The following is a 20,569-nucleotide window of genomic DNA, read 5'->3' on the forward strand; positions in this document are numbered from 1 at the left end:
AGCATAGCAGCTAGGAAAGCTGGGAATTATCCCTGACATTCATGTGTGTGAAGCTGAGGTATCTCAGCAGCCAACATGTGGATATGCTGCATGACAAACTAGGATCTACAAAATTCAGTGCAGGAATGGACCGGAGTCTTTAAAAAACTGGGACTAAGTAATGGGCTCACATGCACTCTGGAAGCAGAAGTCAGATTGAGAAGTGAAGCAGATGGCTCAAGTCTCAGCCTAGACCTTTAAGCCTTAGTCCATCCTTCTTTCCAGTTAAATTTATTAAAACCTGCAACTATGATAAGAAATACATTTGGTCTCATTTTCTTACCCTGCCATCTGGCTGATGTATTATCCAACAAGTAACACTTGCAATGAAGAATTCTTGAAAGTTTCCTAACACAGCTGTTCCCACATGTTAATTGCTTTAAGGTGATTTTTCTCCTCTGTCTTCAGATTCTTACCATCAAAATTATACAAAGTGCATAATGAAACTGAACAGGAAAGTAGCACAAAAAGCATTGCACAAAACAAGAATGATCATGTTTACGTGTCCATTAAAATTCTTCAACCCAGAGCCATATGTTGAGTTTCCTGTACAATCTTGCTCAAATTCTAACTTGCATTAGCTTTCATTTTAAGAACACAAACATGAAAAACATTTGTGTCCAAACTATAATTTATGATGTTCTCAAATGTTAAGCCCTAATTACCTGAGTCACATTCTCTTGCTCTCCTAATGAACCTGTTATAAACAAGGGGCCTGATTTTCTTCTCATTTGCACTGATACAAATGAGGAAAAATTCCTTGGATGCTGAAGTCAATGAAATAATTTGATTGTAGAGCCAGTGTTACAATAGGGTATATCTGTTGCGTGTTTAACTTGAGGCAGCGATTAAATTAAGTCAACCTTTGCTCTCTGTCCTTCATGTGATTAGAGTACGAACCTCACACCGGTAGCACTGGACATGGAAGTCACGATCCAAGGCCACAATGCGTACAGTCTCCTCTTGTCCCGGGGCCGGCATGATGGGCTCCTTACACACTGAACATCTCGGTGCAAATTTCCTGAAGAAAGAAGAGGCAGTCCCAGTCATCCTCAAACTCATGCTGAAAGCTTTTGTCAACTGCACCAGCAAGCCAGAAACGTGTGTATTTGTACACAGTATGTACACATATGCCATGGTTTGTAGCTCTGCACAGCTGCCTCCTTGGAAAGAAGACAGGAAGGAGCACGTTAGTCTTACAACACAATTTCAGGCTTGTAGGATATTAAAGAGCATTTTGCAGACTATTAAGTGAGGACTTCAAGAATATCTGACAGGCAGCAAAGCATTTTTTGCCTGCCCTAATTAACAACTAAAGTGGCTGTTGAATGACCCATGATTGTGACATCTATGCACTTGTGCAACCCCCAGGCTCAATCCCCAGACTAACTCTAAGAAAAGTCCATGCAAATCCTAAAGTTAGAAAGATGACCAGAATCTGCTTCAAGACCATCTCTTGAAAAAAAAAACCAAAATATTAAAATTTGGAGATTGGAGCAATTAGGTAAAAAGTCTAAATAGAGATGGTAAAAACACTTGTTTTACGCTGCACTAATTTGTTGAAGTTTATCCCATCCACTTTAAATCTTTCTCACTTATGCACACCTAAGCACACTCCTGGCTGTGTTCACTCTCAAACAAGAAGCATCACGGCAATTCTGATTTGCTTCATTTTGTAGCTAAAGCCAACTCCCAGTTATTCATTAGTGGTTTAAAAGCGAACAGGTCTGGGTGCAGTGACAAGTGCAACGCTCTCTCTTCCACAGTGAGCCCAAGACAGAGTTGTACACTGACAATCACTCATTGTGTGAACAGACTGACCTGGTCATCCCAGCGATCAGGAAGAGCACAGACTTCACTTTTCCCCCATATATTGCCCACTGTATGCCCTTCTGGCTAATTCACATGTGTTCTGTATTAACTCTGGTCTTGCTTCCCCCGTTGCCCATGAGAAGTGGTTATCTCTGCTCCCAGGCAGGTGGGGAGATGCTTGAGAACATTTAACCTCTGGTGCACTATTTGCTGGTTTGGTTCAAAACCTATGGATACTAATTCCCCGGTTACAAATTCTACTCAAAAAAACCCAAACTTGCACCTACAAAATCTACAGTCATGTAATGAGAGCCAGGGTCACAGGCTATGGAGCAGCACAGGACAACACTTACGGCAAACATTAGAACACGAGGTGATCAAAGGCCCTTCTCTTCTGAAACACATAGGAAAGATTGACTCTGCCACCCAGCCCATCACATGAACCACCTCAGAATTAACTAGCATAGAAAAAAATAATTAAAAAAAAATTCTATCTGTACTAGGAATAAAGAAAAATATTAATTTCACTGGCAGCAGATGAAAGATGTCTCTGTAACTGTGATCTAAGGAAAAAATGAATTAAACAGTGGCTATAGTGAGCACTCTGAAAAAATAACTTAAATGGATCATGATACGACCGGAGCTGTAATCGCAGTTAATTATATGCTGCTTCATGCAGGCGCTTCCTTGTGCCATTTAGTTCAAATGTGGTGCTTAAAAACAATTCAACATTTCTCTGTCCAGGCCACAGTGGGTAATTCATTATGAGCCAAATATTAACTCTCTGGACACAGAGATGACTCCTGCAGATTTCAGGGGATGTGGATGTGCTACTGCGGGGCCCACGCTCCGGGAGTAGCTACGCGACAGTGTGAGCATCAGGTACAGTTTCGTTATCAAGAGGATGTACAAGATATGGAGCACCTGATGTCCAGACCAGAAGGACATGTCATCCCTGATCAATTAAAATTGGGCTGGCTCAAGTGCTGCTAAATGTGTGGTTGGCCAAAGACATTCTGAGTGTCATATTAGGTCTTGTATTATTTCCATCATCTTCTCCTCAGTCTTTCATTCAATGATTCTGTGTCCTTTCCTTACACTGACAGCCTCCCACTTCTCACTCTCAGCACCCTGAGGTCCACATCCAGTCACTGCCAAAAGATTTTAACAGGGGACATCAGCTCTTGCTCCCAACCTTCCTCCTGAAGGCTTGTGAGCCCTTGGTCTGCAGGGTTTGGGGAAGAAGCAATCTCCAAATCCTAAGTGGGTGTGAAGGAAACCCTTCAGGAGCCTGAGTGGTGCATAAGCCTTCTGTTGGGCCTGTGTTCAGGACCAAATTTTGCCTTACACACAACTGCTGGCACAGAAAAGCAAGGAGACACAGCAGCTGCCAATTAAGCCAGCCTACCTGAGCTACAGGGAACATCCTCATGTTGAATTTTAACATGCTAGTTGATCATGGCTGCTTCCCTTTCTGTCGAGCCAACCTGCTTCTTTGAGCTTTCAGGCCCACACACTGATGTCACAAGGCTCTAATTAAGTCTACCCCCTTAGAAATTAAGAGATAAATGGTGGAGATGTAAACTCACATTTGTCAGTATTGATTTCCTCTTTTAATTGAGGGGTGTAATGTGTCTACCTTTTCTATACAGGGGAAACATTTGTGCTCTGATTATATCCACCTGTCTTCCCTCAATTAGTTGTGATGATGGGGGTGGTAGAGTGGCAGTGACAGAAACTATTTGCAACTATACCTTTCAACTTGCTTTAAATAGCAGTTTCACTATAAATTATTACCAGCACTGTATTTTTAGCAGCTTTAAAAAAGCTCATTAGGAGCTAGAAACAAGAGGAGCTGTGAGCATCCTGTGGCCACCTAGATCCCTCTAGCTGGTCAGCAAACACCTGCAGAGTTCAATAGTACAGAACCTCTCTTAATTGCTTGGTGGAAAAGGGGTCAGATGTTGATGTGGAACTGCAGGTACAGTCAGTAAGGAAGAAATGTGCATATGCTGAGCGCAGGGGAATGTGGGGAGGTGCAGAGCATTTAAAATGGAAGAACAGAGGTTATCCATAAGTTCAGCTCTAAGCGAAACCGAGATTAAGTAGCACCGGCCCCTAACCAATTTATCTTGTGTGCCTGCTTGGAGCAAAGCTCTGCCTCCTATTTAAGAGCCCTGGGAGGAAGTGGCTGAGGGTTCAGATCTTTTCACACATTCAGAAAAAAAAAAAAAGAGGATTTCTACGGACAAGAGAGAAAGCAAAGCCACTGAGAGCAGCTTGGGCCATACTTATGGAAATCCTCGATGCAGTGGATGTTCCCACCAGCATCCACAGTGAAGGGGATCCCATCCAGGCTGCGGTGGCACATCACACAGGTGAAGCAGTGGGGATGGTAGGCCTTCCCGGTGGCTCGGAGGATCCTTTCCATGATGGGCTTTGCACAGACGCTGCATTGCTCCAGCGTGTTCTGCAAATAAAACACACAAAACAGATGTGAGCACCATCTCAGCAGGACATTCACAAAGGTCAGCTGGGTTGGAAGCTGCTGCTACTTAGAAGCTTTAAATACTTTCTTTTCATTCCTTCTAGATAAGCACAATACAGTCAACAAAGAGAATGATAATGGTACAAGGCCTGGCTCAAGTCTTTAGTATGGTGTGAGAACACAAACCAGAGGCTTCTCTCAGCAGCTCTGATAAATGATCAGAGATGGCCCATCAGGTGGGTGTATCCGAGACACTGCAGCTTCTGTAGCCAAGAGCACGTGAAGGAATCACGCAGCCTGCACTCCTGGGTTTTCACCTCTGGACTGCCCAGTCTGAATGACCTTTTGCAGCTGAGTTGATTAGAGACAACCTCCACAATGTTCGGTGCAAAGCTGAAGCTCAGACTCCTGGGGCTACACAGAGACCCCCTAACTGCTCTGCCATTACAGGTCCCATAAAGGATCTTTATCTGCCTTGTAAGAACATCTTGATCTTCCTCTCCCACCACAGCTACTACTGTTGAGTCTGCAGAGAGAACAAAGCAGTGCCTGCAATGAAAGCATCACAAGGACAGGAGCTCAGGATGACTTAAACTGTTCATCTGTCTCTGGCCCACAATGCTTGAGATAATGACTGTGAAATGCCAGCTCTCAGGCCATGATCCTTGTCACACAGGTTTCACATACCAGCCTGCTTCAAAAGTGCTGGAGCCAAAAAAAGACCCCACCTTTTAAGTGGGGTCCATCAAATGATTCATCTCATTTCAGCCCTCAGTAACCCTTGCAGTTACTTACAGAAACACCAAGATAATTTCACTTCAGATGGCTGTCTGTGAGACACACCAGCTGTGCAACTTACCCTTTCAAACCCAGCCCCTTAAAGACACACACCATGAATGGAGGGTGCAACCCACATATGCAAACAATAAATCTGTGGCAATGATTTGAGTCATTTCATTGGACTTTAGGAAAGCAAACTTCACCTACTACTCCTGTTTGATGCATCTTGAGTTATCAAATAATGTTATCAACCAGTGTTTGAATCTTGGATGAAGTCGAAAGTCTGTGATTATAATAATGATTAGGATTAAGACAGACAGAAACAATGAGGCGAGGGAAGGGAAGGAAAAAAAAAGTCTAATGGGCCAGAAATATAAAAAGTTGCTGGAAGGCAGATCATGTTGACAAACACAGGAAGGCTAAAGTTCTTCTGCTTCCTCATGCAACAAAATTCCCATGGAAAGTAGTGCTTTGACTGACCGCATTGTTATTGCTTCTTTGAGCCAATATTCTCAGGGCAAGATCCAGCCCTTACATGTGCAGCCAAACCGTATTGTCAGGAGATGAATCACCCAGGAGCTCAGAGAGGTTACTTCTACACTCACATATTTGCTATTGGACATTATCTCTGGGCTGTAAATCACTGGTCAGATACAAACACAGAATTACGCAGGTTCATATCAGGAGATCAAAAGGATCGGTTTTGAAAAGGTTGGTATGAAAAGTTCTGAATTTCAAGCCATATGAGAATCAACTCAGCTTCATTTGTGAAGAGAGCACAGCCAGACTAGCGCTGGTTTTAGACTGGATTTTGCTTTGTGCCTTGTAATAATGGGCAGGAAAGAATTATTGCTGGCCTTTCTGTCTGGTTGCTGTCACTATCATCATCATTATAACAGTAGCTGGTATGCCAGAAAAAACAAGGTCAGTAATTTTCTCCTTGGAGAAATAACCTGGCAAATTTACCATTTTGCTTTGCATAAGCAGATCACATCATCTCAGTCTGCATCCATGCTGTTCTCTATAGTGCCAAGGAAGGAATGCAGCATACCTGCAGGTACTGATGGAAAATTGCGCCACTTGTAAGGCATTTGCTATGACACCTTCTGAATATGCACAGGTATGGAGTTATTTGCCTCACCAAGTCACTGCTTGCTTCATTTCCAACAGTTGCCAACAACTCAAGCCAAAGCATGAAAACAGGGCAAGCAAAACACAACAATCCCTTAGGATTTGCTTCCAACCTCCACGGATTTCTGACTTAGGGACTTTCTGAAGCAGAGCTTGACTTCTCCCTAGTTACCCTCCAGTGGATGTTTCTGATTTCCTGATCACTTTTTGAATTCTGACAAACACTGAGCGCCCACAACATGGCTGGGAGTTTCACAGCTTACCTATGTGTTGGGGGCTGATATCCTAAACAGCTCCCATGATCTGCTACCACAACAACCCTGAGCACAGCCCACCTGGTACTGCGAACAGAGCAGAAACCTGCAGCTGCAATCCACCCTGCGAAGGGATCTAACACCAAACAGCATGGCCTGGAGATGCTCTCACTACAGATCTGATACAGCTCCTACTCGCATGTTTCAGACACACAGAGTTCAAGACCGCAAGGGATCATCACAGTCATCTTGTCCGACATCTCATGTTAACGCTGACTTTGGTGGGAGTTTTGCAGTGACCAGGACAGCAGGTAATCACACTTCTGGATTATGCCTTCAGAAAACACATCTTCTGCTCCCAAATCTCAGCTCAGTCACACTGTTTGACATTCTCACAGCTAAGTAAGACAAGCATTTAAATTAACCAACTCCTGATGAAGCCTTCTATACAACCTGAAAATCAGACCTGAGAAACTTATTCTTTTTATCCTTCCAAGTCTGTACCAGTGAGGAAAAACAAAGTCATTAATTTCAGACTCCAGCTCACTCCCTGTCTGGGAGTCTATTTGCTTAAGCCTCTCTCCTTGCTAGAACCCTGGCTCAGACCCTTCTCTTCAAGGTGTTACCAGAAGATGCCAAAGGGAAAGCTTCCTTGATTCACACCCCTTTGACATCAGGTTGCTGTAAGGCAGGATTTGGCCTGTGGAGCTAAGAGGGTTTTCTTTGATTCTCTAATCAGGTTATCCCACACGCCTAAATGCTGCTCCAGCAGCTAACAACCTGCACAAAGGTATTTCTGCACATTATGGGAATAGCATCCCCACAAGATTATAAGTTTGTCGTCTTGTTTTTGTTCTCCTTGGCAGTTCAGCTAACTCTCCTAGCACCTACCTGAGGACTTCAGACCTTCAGAACAGCAAACAAGAAAAACCAAGCAAACAAACAAACCCAAACAGCCCCATTTTTCTCCTTTTCTCCCAAGCTGCTGTTGCCAGCCCTCTCTGTAATCAAGAGGTAGAGCTGAGTGCAGCGGATGAGCTACACAGAGCATCAAAGCACAGCACAGAGAAGGAAGATGAGAATGAGGTAGGAAACATCAGAACTAGGGGCTGTGGTCAAATTCACATCATAAGAAAACAGACCACAAATCCGCATGGGCTGAAGAGAAAGTTTGCCATCCTTTCCCCATATTTTTGGCTAAGATGGAGAGAGTGCCCTTCTTTTTATAGAGAAACTTGTTTCTCTAAATCCAATTGATTTTTGAGGTTTGAAAAGGATGTGGAAGGAATTATCCATTTCCAAATGGAAGGGTGGCCCAGTGTTGAAGTCTGAGTCTGGGTCCATATCCACAACAAAGAAAAAGAATCTCACCTGGGGAGAACAAAGCACCCTGATACACCAGTAAGAAAAATAACCCCATATAAAGACACTAAAACACAAGCAAATAACTGAAATGACCAGGAAGGACATCAAGCATTAGCTTGCAAGTAAAAACTAGGAGATTTAAACACATACAGTACAATCAGCAGCAAAATGGAAACGAGGTGCTTGGGAATAAGTATCTGACAGCAAGCGGTGAGGGGAGTTGTTTGAGGGCCTCCCTGTAGCAATACTTGTCCCTTCAGAAACCACAGAAAGCCAAAGGGATTTGCTCTGAAGATATTTGGTTTAAATATGGGGCACAAACCGAAAATCCAAACTTCTGGGGTGCAAGAGCCACTGAAGGCTGGCAGTGGGACGTTTGAATCCCCTCCTGAAAATTTAACATCCCAGATGGAAAGCTGGCAAACAGCTTCAGGGAGCTGAACTGCAGTGACAGCCTGTGGGCTGCATCTCCTCCTGCTTCCTTAATACTGTACATTATAACCCCCCATAACCAAACTCTGGGTGACTGTAGTAACTCACAATATAGTGCAGCACAAGGACCCTCCCACAATGACCTAGCAGTGAATGCAGAAGGAAAGCCACACAGAGATTAGTCATTGCTTCTTCTGTATTAGCAATTTATCCAGAGCTTTAATCAACACAAATCTCTCCCGCACTCTGAACAGCAGACTGAGGAGAGCTCACACCTGGGGACACGAGCATAGTACAGCTTATTTTGCTGGAAAACGAAGTTCTTGGAATAAATTACATTGGTAACTCATGCACAGGGACATGAACTCACTTTCTGTAAGCACTGCAGAAGCAACATTTTTTGGAGCGATTGTGCAGAAGAGATGGTAGTAGTTGCAGGGATCAAAAGTGACTGTTGTGCTGAAAAACAGGCACACGGTCAACTACTGTAGTTGAACTGTAACTTAGTAAAGTGCGGTAAGTGAATTGCTTCAAATCTTGTGACTCCGTCCTTCATTTCCTCAGACTGCAAGAAGAGCAGAGGAGGAGACATTTTCCCCATTGTGGGATAATTTCTGAGGCTTGAAAATGTTTCCATACTTAAGTGAAGACAGAACACTTTAATCTCAAGAAGGCTGGTGAATTTACAAACCCCAAATTAGATCAGGTCAATTGAAACACTGCACTTCAAATAATTTCAAATGGTTTCATTTAGGTCTTGGGTCTGCAAATATATAGTTGGATTATAAATTAAAGTAGACATTAGTGGAGGGGTTAAGTGTCAAGATGTAATTTCAACACTTCCAAAACCTTTTTTTTGGCATTATTTCTAGAAAAGGAAAATCCAAGACACGATTTTCTCCCTCCACCCCAAATCCCCAGCTGCTCTCTCCACAGATGGGTAAATATTGTCAAACACAACATTTAATTCACTAATGGCCAGTAAGAAATGTCTTCCTCTGTAGTTGTGGAGGGAATTTGGGTATGAGCAGGTTAGTTTTTCTCACTTTGCTTGACCAGCTGGATGCATTATTTGCAGTGGGGGACACTCTCCCTCCCCTCCTGCTCCTCTCGGAGGGGCAGGTCCAGCAAGGGAGAGCCCCACAAGGCACCTTAGCTGATTGTCTGGTGTCACAGCTGCATTGGTGTGTTGGGGCAAGGGATGTGACCCGACAGCCCAAACTAACCTGGTAAAACCCCTCAAATTCAGACATTTGAAGCAGTGAGCTCTTCATCCGGTATAGCTTGTTTTGCTGGGAGAAGGGAGGAAAGATACCGGGATAAATTACATTGGCAACTCTGCAGCATTACCAGTATGATGTGGGTTTGAGCTGGGCACACAGCTACCAGCTGCACAGGGTAGACTCAGGCCCTGGAGGTTGCTGTATTCGGTGGCTTTCAAATAGTTCTTCCATTCGGCTCAGTTTTTAGTGGCTTTCCCAGCACAGTAGCAATACCACGGCTGGCATGCTTCCCCTCTGCTGGAATTTGCTTTTCTTGTCAGGAAAACTGAATTCAGCTTTGTGTTTTTGGACTTGGGGCAGCTGGAGGTGAATCTGGCAGAAAGTCCTCTCAGCATACAGGGTGAAGGAGTCCCTGCCCCTTGCCCTGTAGCTATGAGAGAACGACTGGATATATTAGATGGCTTACGTTAGTAGCAAAGATGACAGTGACATGCAATTGAGTCCACAAATGTGCAATAACATAAAGACCACGATGAAAATGGAACAGGGCTTGAGAAACGCTTCACAAATGACAAGCAGATGTCAAAATATGCTCTACAGAGAGAGGAGGAAAGAGCACCATTGGCTCCTCCTTAAGACAGCTGTCTTCTCAAGTGAAGGCTGAGGTGGATTTGCTGTTGTCTGAGCATACAAAAGGCTGAAGAGGAAACCTAGAGAAGGCTGCTGGATCTGGCAGGCACACGAGCTGGCCGTGCTACTTGGAGAAAGGTGTATCTTTTTAATGGTGAACATAATTAATGTTCCAAACAGCACAGGCAGGGACAGGGTGACTTCTCTGTTGTTCAGTGCAGTTCAGATAAGACTCACGTCTGTCTGTCATACCAGCAAGTTGAGAGGGATGAAGGAACATCAGGGTTAAACGACCTGCTCTGCATTAGGTTCAGTGTTCAACCACAATCACACTGACTCCTTCCAGCTAAAAATCCACAAGAAGCCTTTTGTTGGAAATTACTTTACTTTCTGGCGCTCAAAGCTACTCATCTTCTGCTCTGACAACACAGAGATCTTTGTCACTTTAAAACAGCAGTGCTACGAGTGTAACAAATGAGGGATCCATTCTCTAAACTGGTGGGCTGGAAGATAAAAATGCCTGGATTTTACTTCTGACCTTTCAACCAAGTAATTGTCAGAGGCAAAGCACTCCCATGCTCTGTGCCTTGCTTGGCCTGTAAATAAAACGGCCGCAAAAGTTGCATATTCCAGCGAAAAACTGGATGCTGTGAGGATTCATAAATATTTGTGAAGTAGTTTGTGTGCCCCAATGGTTACTTGATGGAAACAAGGTATCTTTAACAGTCAAACCATCACCTTTTTTTAAAATCTATAAAGATTTCACACACCTCAAAAGTCAACCAGGTCTGACTTCAGAAGCTACAGTACCGAGGAGCAGCATCTGAGCTGTTACTCATCATCCAATGTGGATAAAGCAATTTGCAAGGAGTGTTTTAATACTGGGGAAATGCTCCTAACTTACAGTTGACTTAAAAAAAAAGTATGAGAATAAAAAAGTCTAGGCTTACAAAATTTTTTCAACAACAATAATTATAGTTGCATGCAGTACACAGTTGCATGCAAACAACTGAAAGCATTCATAACCATGTCCTTTTGCATAGTAGTTGCTACGTATCTTGGTAATCAGCTCCTGTTCCTCCAGTAATATCCATTCTAGTGAAGCTGCATTTCCAAACCTTCTCACATCTTGTCAACTGCCACCAGAACAGAGGAGCTGCACGTTCCCCCGCAGAACTGAAATGGAGCATTGTGCACGTTGGTGAGCACAGCTCACAACCACACCACACACCAGGTACGAACCGCAGTATAGCCACCCCAAATCAGACACTACACCAGGACTGCATCTGGTCCAGAAAACATCCAACTACTAAGCTGGGGCAGCCTTTGGAGCACTGGAGAGATGAGCATCCATAAAGCACAGCAGCACCAGCAGAGCCCAGGAGACGAGCCTGACTTGGCAGGGAGGGATGATCTGATAAGACAGTTTCCATCTCTGATTTCTTCAACACAAGAAAATCCCGAGTCCACGACCAGACCTTTGGCCCTCCTTCCAAACCGTTGCATAACACAATGCCTGGCGCAAGATGCTTATTTTCCAAGATTTCTAATTTGAAGGAAATCCCTCAAAATCCCTCCCAGAATGCCAGAGGTAAACAGTTTGTTCAAGGCTTCTGCAGCTCAGGCGAACTGACACAGAGCTGCTGCCGAAATCCGCGGACCCTGTCACCCAACGGCAGCCATGCCTCAGAAGATCAGTATTGCTTCATATCACTGGGGTCGCTACCTACAGATAAATCATCTGCTGGCTTTGCTGACTGCAGAAAGATGGGTTTGAGGATTTGTTTGGACTATTTTTTCCACTGTAGCAAATCTTGGCAGCTTTAAAAAAAAAGTACGATATTCTATTAGCTTTGCTCCTGAGGGACAAGGCGGAGGGGAATACATCGCACGTTTTGGTATCCTGCATTTTTACCTGTTTTTAACACCCACATGGAAGGTAAGAGCACCTACAAACCATAACTCGGCGTTCTGCATTATGAAGTGACCTGGAGGATAAAGCAAAGCTCTTCCCTATGCCCAAGCGCTTCCACTCTTTGGGCTATAGATGTAGCACTGCTTGACTTGCATATTCTCCCCATTAAATTCATCTCTTCTCTCAACACACGATGTGCCTGACGTCGTATGCTGCCCTGGGAGTTCTGCTTAAACAAGGACTGAAGGATCTGTCCTGTTGCGATTAGCGTCTGTGCAGGCAGCAGAATTACATGCAGCTGGGAGATGTGGCAAACAGCAAGCAGATAACACACTGCTCCTTGTTTAGATACAATTGTGGACAACACAGAGATTTCAAGCTTAATTAGCAACACTGAGGAAGCTGTTAGAGAGGCATTTCAAACCGCTTACAGTTTAAACTGATTAGAACTTTGTGAAAACAAAACAAAATTGTGTAGCAAATAGTTAGGCTAAAATTCAAGTGAAACTGAACCGCATCAAAGGAAACACAAAGAAGTGGCTATCGGCAGGAAGTGGGCTTTTTTTCTCTTCTTTTGTTAGAGAATTTAATCTCGTAGCCTTTAATAAACCTGATGCTCCAATCCAAGCCTGCCACCCTGGCAAGGAGCTTAACCAAAATAACACTGGAACTCATAGCTGGCAGACCAAAGAGACTATAAATTGGTCAAATCTGGGCAGAATACATAAAAAAAAAAAAAAATCAAAAATTCCATTCAATCTTCCTGTTTTAGAATTTTGATGTAACTGACCATTGACATGGAAATGTTATCTTGACCTTAACTGCTAAAGCTGACTTGTGGAGGAAAAAATGACTGACTCTGTGACATTTCTGTGGTTATTTATAGCTCCCCTCACCCTCTTCTTTCTTGGTATTTTCACATTAGAGATGAATTCTTGCCTGCCATGTTTTTCCTGAAGGACTGTTTGAGCGGTGCAAGAATTTGCGACATAAAAGCCATCAGGAAAATGGAATCTTGTTGATTAACACGGAAATCAAATTTTAGTTGGAAACTCTCGTCAGTAAACCAGCATCCAGCAAAGCTGAGCTGCTTTCTTTTGTTACAGATTGAACACCACCAGCCTTTAACTACAATGTGTTTCAAGATGTCATTTTATGCTTCCTGTGCTCTCCAAGAGAGATTTCCTGGTGAAACTAAGGGAAAGTCAGGGAAAGACTACGTGAGAGTCTAAGTACTTTGAAAGTTTGTACCAAAAAAGCAGCATCCTTCCTCTTCACTCTTCAAGAGTAAAAACTTCATCTCTCTAAGCCACAAGGAAAGACACACAACCCATTTTACCCTGCTTATTTCAAGCCACAGATAAGGGCATGTCTCAGTTGCTCCTAATAGCTACCAAAGCTTGAATATTTCAGCTGAATACCAGTTTAACACCTTCCCCCCCCCACCCCTAAATTGCTCAAGCAGAGAACGTAAAGCTTCTCCTGAATCTCTCATCTAAGTCACAAGAGAAAATTGTGTTTCCTAGTGGCAGGGACAGAGCACCGCAAACTAAAAGTGCTGGGCTTCTGTCCTTGGGTTCATCAGAGACTCCAAGAGTTTCATTTAATTATTTTCTACCTCTCTGCTTCACATTAGCTCCGGAGGGGGTCTAGGAAATTATTGGGAGGCCTGTGATGCTCTGACAGAAGTCACGTCTCTATTAAAACCACCAAAATTGGCACCTAGAACTACCAAGAAATAAACAACTCCCCAAACAGAACCAAACTAAAGAACAAGCAAGAAGGTAATGAGATTTTTGCATAGAATTTCATGGAGCTTCCACTGAAACACCTTTTGACTGTAAGATAATGATTTTTCAGTGTATACAGGCAAGTTGTGAAATACAGGTCGTGGCAACAGTTCAGCATAAAAATAGCTGCTCTTAATAGATAACGTAATCCAGTATAAAGCTTGGGAAAAAAATCCCAAAACTCACAGCTCTTGGATGCTGCTGTTACCCAAACTGACAGTGAGAATGTGATTCTCCCAAATCCCTGATGTGTTTCTTAAAGAGCTGCCAAATACATTTAAGCCCCTGATGTGAGGAGAACATGTTGGAGCCTTTAGGGCAATGGGAGACTTGGAATACAAGGGCTGCAAACTTTGTGGGTGCTGTGAGGTCCTTCCAAAAAAAAGGGAAAAGGTGATTCTTATTTCCTAAAGAAACCTTCCTGACTGAGATGTATATTTTAAAGACTTCGGAAGGACACTGGGTAGGGATCACAGGCAACCAGCATAGGCCAGTGTCAAGAATAACAGGAAGCAGAATGTACTGAATCAATGTAAGGCAAGAACTGTACTTCTATATCCTTTCTCCTCTATACCAAGACCAGGAATTTCTATTTTTGGGGAGCCAGGATTTATTCAGAGACTCGAACTGCATTACCCCTGGAGCAACACCCATTCTCTATCTAGAGTCAGACTCTAATTGGAAATATATGCAGGCTGCTGAGTAAAGACCAAGGCCAAATATATCACCTAGCAGGTACTGGGATTATTTTTAGATGCAATGACATCCCTGTTCTTTTCATTTAGATGACCTGGATGTTTGCTTCAGTTCCTGGTCCGGAGAAGCAAGCTTAAGCCACCTGCTGAGATAAGAGTGACAAAGAAGGAAGGAATACAAAAAGAGTAAATGGAGACGGCTATGTAAGAAGAACCCACACAATGCATAGCACAGACAAGAGAACTTCTCAAAGAAGTCAAGTGAGATGTGAGAAAAGAGGAAATCCGTCTGCTTTCTGGCTGGAGACTGATGTTCCACCCTGAGAACCCATCCATCGCTTTGCTTCTTTCACTATGAGATGATCTCATCCACAGGAAGACAGAGATAGAGAAGATGACTTACATCAGCCCCTCTTCACCTGCAGTCCACCTCAGAGGGTGCTTCTGCTAGACATACAGTTGGGAGAAAAAGGATGATACTTTATTCTTTATAACCTTACAAATTGATACCCGCACTAGAGATCAGATCCTTGCTGGAACAATGTATGAAAAGTAAACCAGAAGCTTCGGGCTACTCTTCTGTTCAAGACACTGTGGTGGGACTGTTGGGCAGAAGATTGCCTGTCTCATTGATCTAACCTCTTGGCACTGTTCTTTTGCTCTCAAACTAGAAAAATCAAGGCTTCTTATGAAAAAAAAAAAAAAAGTGTTCTCATTTTAGATAGAGAACATGGAGACTTGGATGCAGAGGTCTTGGATGGCAAAATCATTAGAATGCAAATAAAAATGTCTTGTGCTCAGAACTACCATTAAGAGCAGGCAGGCACATCTGAGTAGGCAGAAATTCACTGGTGTTAGCAGGGTTAGTCAAGGCTGTTTGGAGCAGGAAACCTGCGCTCTGCAGTCATTTCTTTCCTTTTCATCACCACAAGAAACTCTGGATTAATTTGGAGTACGAAGGACACTGGTCTGAGCTGTCAGGAAGGTTTATGTCAAAGTACAGCAGGATGAAAATAATCAAGCTGATGGTTGGCATTTCTTCACCAGGTCTTTTACATCACTTGAGGAGGCTGCCCTGGATGGTATTTAAAGTTGAAAAGCACAGACACTGAACACTGTGCTAGTCAACTGTCAGTCCCTAATATATACTGACCAGACTCCTCCTGAGTTTGTGAAAGCAACACCAGATGCTTTCAGCCAAATACTGCATTTACAGGAAGAAACAACAGTTGAGAAAAAACAGCAAAACCCAAATGTGAATGGAGCTTTTGAAAAGAAGAGATTCACTTGGGCACACACAGCAATAACACAAACTCCACAGTCTTGTGACAGTGCTTGAGAATCAACAAGCAAAACGGAGCAGACACAAAAGGAGAAACCAACTTGTCCAACCTCACTGTTTTCTCAGTGACACAGTTACGTTAAAAATGTGCATTTATATAAACACACTGAATGCATAGTAGGTATTATATAATGTGCACATTCTCCAGTTGATAGCATTCTCTCAGTGTATGGATTCTTGGGCTGAAATCACAGTGGTTATGGAATATAGGGGGAAAACCAACATTATTCCAGGATCATTCTGTTCTGTAACTGTTCCATTCTGTTATGGGGAATTTCTTTCCGTAACAGTGGAAAAGACTGTGCTCTGGTGCTTCAAACAGTATTTTAAAAGGTCTGAGATCACCTGCACCAGTGGTTGTTTCTCATTAAAGTAACTGCTGAATTGCTCATCTCCATTGCAATACAAGTTAATTCCAACTTTCCTTTTCAAAGACCAAAAATTCCCATTTCCCCAGCAAGAACATCTGAACACCCAGAGTAATCTGACCCTTGCCCTTTGCCAAGCAGCTCACGCAAAGCAAAACTGGTATGACCCACATCTTTCCATAGCTGGTGATTTGATGGACCTACTAGGAACAACGGAAGGTCCTTTTTCATCAGGGTCTACCTATGGACCAGATCCAGGTACAAAGGGACAAGACAGTCTGGTAATAACACGTCTCATGTACCTGATTGACCCAGATAACGCATTGGTGGTCTCCTAATGAAAATAATCCTCATTTTGTTGCTGGCACCATACTGCCCTACTGTGCAAAACATTCCCTTCTCCACACACACTGCCACACCAGCTTCCAAAGAAACAAAGGGGGAAGGATGGAGAGACAAGGAGTGGTGGCAGCAAAGGGTGGGGAACAAGGAAATGATTTAGGATTTTGTGAGTCATCCTCTTTTTCCGGGTTTGCTGCCGGGGCACCATGGCGCAACTCTTCCCTACCTGCGAGTTTTCCTACGGAAAAGTTAATGTTGGCTCCTTCACACGCAGCACGAGTCCAGCAAGCATCCTCCTGCCAGTTCTGCAAGGGCAGTTAAGGAGTCTTGCTGGAAATCTGGCCCCGGAGAGAAACAGCAGTGGAAAGCAGCCATTTCAGAAGCACATTATTAAGCCATCAGACCAGTAGCTACAGGATCCCCACGGAAAAGTTGATCCAGGCACTTTGTATAATTACTTGAGCCCTCCCAGAGTCATTTATTCCCCTTTGTGGTTGGCAGGGAAAGTCAATATCTTCTGGAGCTGCAAAGTCATAGGGCTTTTTAAAAAGCCAGGTTTGTAGGTGAAGACATTTCTCTTTGCAAAATCTTTGCCCGAGTACAACGTTCAGCAGCGATCGAGGCTTTTTGCAAAGCTAATGCAGCAAGTTCAAATGAGTACGGCACACAGGCAGGTTTAAACTTTCCATTTGCTTTAGCTACATATGTTTTAACACTCACATTTTTCAATGAAGAGGCATAAAAATAGATTAATCGTGAATATTGCCTACAGTACTGCTGGACCCCACCTGTGGGAAGGAACTGGAGTTTAAATTTTGAAGTTACACGTGTTTCCAGGAGGCTGCTAATTATCCTCTGTGTTTTATACAGTATTTCTGGCTCCAGGGTCCTTCTGTACTTTTCTGAAAGAAACTCGACACAAAAATATTTCAGCTGAGGTCTGGAACGCGTGACTGAAAACCAGGCACTCACTCCAGGGTTCACCTGACCCCATATATCCTCGCTCTTACCAGTGTTTAGAAAGTGCTTTGAGATCCGCTGGTTAAAAAAATACTCCCTGAATACCAAAGAATCATCTTTCCAATTTAATTCTGCTGCTTCCAGGCACTTTAAACTCCCCTGTTTCTGTGGCATCCCTAGGACTACAGCTGGGTATAGAGCTGATCTTTTCAGGGCCTTAATTAATTAATTAAATCACTTAGGGTACAACCCTCCTTTTAACTACCAACAGCTCACAGTCACACACTGCAAAGCGTCCTCAGGGATGGGGTGTTCTATATTTTAGGGTGGTTAATTCAAACAGCCTTTTCTTGAAGACACTCTGTGCCTGCAGCTTGAGTTGGGGCATGTTCAACATCTTGGAAAACCAAAAACAAAGCAGCCCATAGTCTCTAATGGAGAAAACAAAAACTACAAGATGGCTAGAAAGAAGGCCAAATTTTGAAAATGCCGGCTTTTGCTTCTTCTGACCTAGAGGGCTGAGCACCCCAATCACCACCTCTAAGTGCTTTTCTCGTGCTCCTTGAACAAAAGCAGACAAATCTCCAGTGGCCATAAATCATCATTCCTCAGCGGTATCAGCTGGAGTTACTGACATCTGGACCTGCCATGGCAGCAGTTTAACAGGAGGAACATATTAGCTGGTGCCATGTACGGGACACAGGGATCTTGCCAGCATATGATGTGCATGCTTCCCAGCTTCCCACCATGCCTGTGCTCTCCACTCTCTTTTGAGAATGTGACCAAAAGAAAACAAAACAAAGCGCCACTCCTATCCCAAATCCACAATTTGTGAGGTCCTTGGCGCTATCACAGTATTGTTTCTGTGCAGAATCCCTGGGAAATGACCCACTTAAGATTTTTAGTGCTTTACAGGTTTGACTAAAATCAGGACTTCCATCAGTGTCCAGGTATAGTCTGAAGACATGAAGAGATGAAGACTTATCACTTACCAGTCTTTTGTTCCACTAGCACTGTTTGTCTCATTTCTGCTGCATTTGGCTAATGTTTCCATCATTGTTCTCCCTTTCACCACTATAAAGTTCCTTTTTTAGCCAGTACATCATCTTATATGTTACATCACACCACGTCTGAGAAGCTCAACTGTCTGAACACAAAAATATTTTCTCTCCCACCTTTGGCTCTTTCCTCCATCTTCTTCAGTCTTTCAGTATTCTTGTAAGGAATGGACAGCAGACTAGATAGGGGATTCCTCTCTCTCACCAGCACTGAACTTGATATAAAACCACTCTTAAACTTAGTCTTCCCCAGTCTTTGCAAGCAAGCCTTTTGCAAGAGCTGGTATCTGCCCTTTTTGTTATGACACTTGAAGGCTTCCTTAGCTGGTTGTACAGAAAGCTCTACTCCTTCCAAAGGAAGGAACTTGGCAAGATGAGCCTTCAGCTGTAGATAAAGATGATGATTTTGTTCTTGGACAGATAGATGGCCTCACAGTTTGGTGTATTAAACCAGTTTTGCTCAAATGAGTCCAAGTTGTTCATCAGCCCATGACCCTCCACTCTACTGCTCTGACATCTTACTAATCCACTAACTTTATCAGTAGTTATTTTTTATTTTGTTAATAATAAGAGGTTACAGATAAGCATCAAGTACTATCAGACATAACAGCTCTGCAGTCCTGCACTAGGAACCTATTCAGCTGTGCTCTTTCACACGGTTTCTCTTGTAGGGACAGTTGCAGTGGCCCTAAATACGTGGTTAGGGGGCAGACAGTTTATCCCAGGCTGCCTGGTTACCATACAGGGAGTTTTAAGCAGAGGCCATTAACCAGCTGTGTGATTTCACGGCATTTCAGGGTTTGTATCACGTGTGGTAGTTACTCCACGTGTCTATACGAAATAAAAACAAAAGGTTTTGCACAAAGATTTAAGAATTGCTTCAACAGGAGAAAAAAGTATTTTAGGTTACTATACGCACCAAAAAAAAAAAAGAAAAAAATAATAATAAAAAAATTGCTGATCATTCTGACAAGACCCCAGAGAGCAACGAGTCGACTCTGGTTACTACTGTGTAGGTGATACGTGCATCTAGGCATGGCTGAGCAACAACATTTCAAAGGTGCTGCTCAAGCCTATTTCTGCAACAAGGACTCAAAACCACCAAGCAGAGATGATCCTGGGGCTGGAAGCAAGGACAGAGCTTGGAGACTGACTATCACCCAAAAGACAAAACTGCAGCATGAATACAGAACTGCAGCATAAAAGGAAGTGCATTCCCAATGCCAGACCTTTCACAAACAGAACCATGAGAAAGACATGCAAAAGATCCCTGGGGAAGAAACTGGGAAGCATCTGCCACAGCTGATAGAGAGCAAGTGGAACCTCTGAAACTAATCTAAGTATAAGTTAGTTTTATGCATCTGCAAAAACATTTCTATAAGCTGCAATTTTATAAACCTTTTCAATTATTCATTATCTTTTGGATGTTACACTTATTTGCTGTAACCTTAACTCAGTTTGAATTAATGGTGATGACATGACATAAAAGTAAAGTGGAGTACCAGGGGCCTCTAGTGATGCCCTCTGTCAGTAATACACCGCTGCAGAGAACATGTTTTCCCCAAGCTGCTCCAGCTAGCCTAGGAAGTGTAAGGTGTAGAAGAGAAATTTAGCTAGGAAAAGCTCCCAGCGCCCCAGGACCATGGTCACCCGGCCAGCTAAGCCCTCTGAAGTCACTCCACACAAGTCTCAAAGAACAAACAATTAAAATCCACCTATTTCTCAGGGAGGTAAAACTGAGGCACAGTGAAGCAACTCAAGATGAGCAAAAAATACACGAGGTAGCAAAAGAACTAGTGTAGGAGTAAGGACCAGGAAATACGGACCCAGGACTGTGTTCAAAAGCTTAGCCCCACCTCCTTTAAGTTCACCAGAACTCATCATTTTCTTCCTCCTGCTTTGGGGGACTTTCAGCAGTTTTGGCATGCTTGAGGCCAGCACAGAC

General features: G+C 43.3%; 1 protein-coding gene across 16 annotated transcripts in view; it reads right to left on the reverse strand.

The window, feature by feature from the left end:
* The window catches only part of LPP (LIM domain containing preferred translocation partner in lipoma), a 341,933-nt gene that overhangs the window by 15,399 nt on the left and 305,965 nt on the right, over positions 1 to 20,569 (reverse strand). For all 16 annotated transcript variants that reach the window (XM_071812669.1, XM_071812661.1, XM_065844128.2 and 13 more), the window contains 2 exons: positions 4,143 to 4,321; positions 940 to 1,060 (listed from right to left, as the gene is read on the reverse strand). In XM_071812669.1, coding sequence (XP_071668770.1) covers positions 940 to 1,060; positions 4,143 to 4,321 — 300 coding nt within the window. The remainder of the gene's footprint in view (positions 1 to 939; positions 1,061 to 4,142; positions 4,322 to 20,569) is intronic.

Source organism: Patagioenas fasciata, chromosome 9, assembly GCF_037038585.1.
Source record: "Patagioenas fasciata isolate bPatFas1 chromosome 9, bPatFas1.hap1, whole genome shotgun sequence".
In the NCBI taxonomy this organism is placed as follows: domain Eukaryota; kingdom Metazoa; phylum Chordata; class Aves; order Columbiformes; family Columbidae; genus Patagioenas; species Patagioenas fasciata.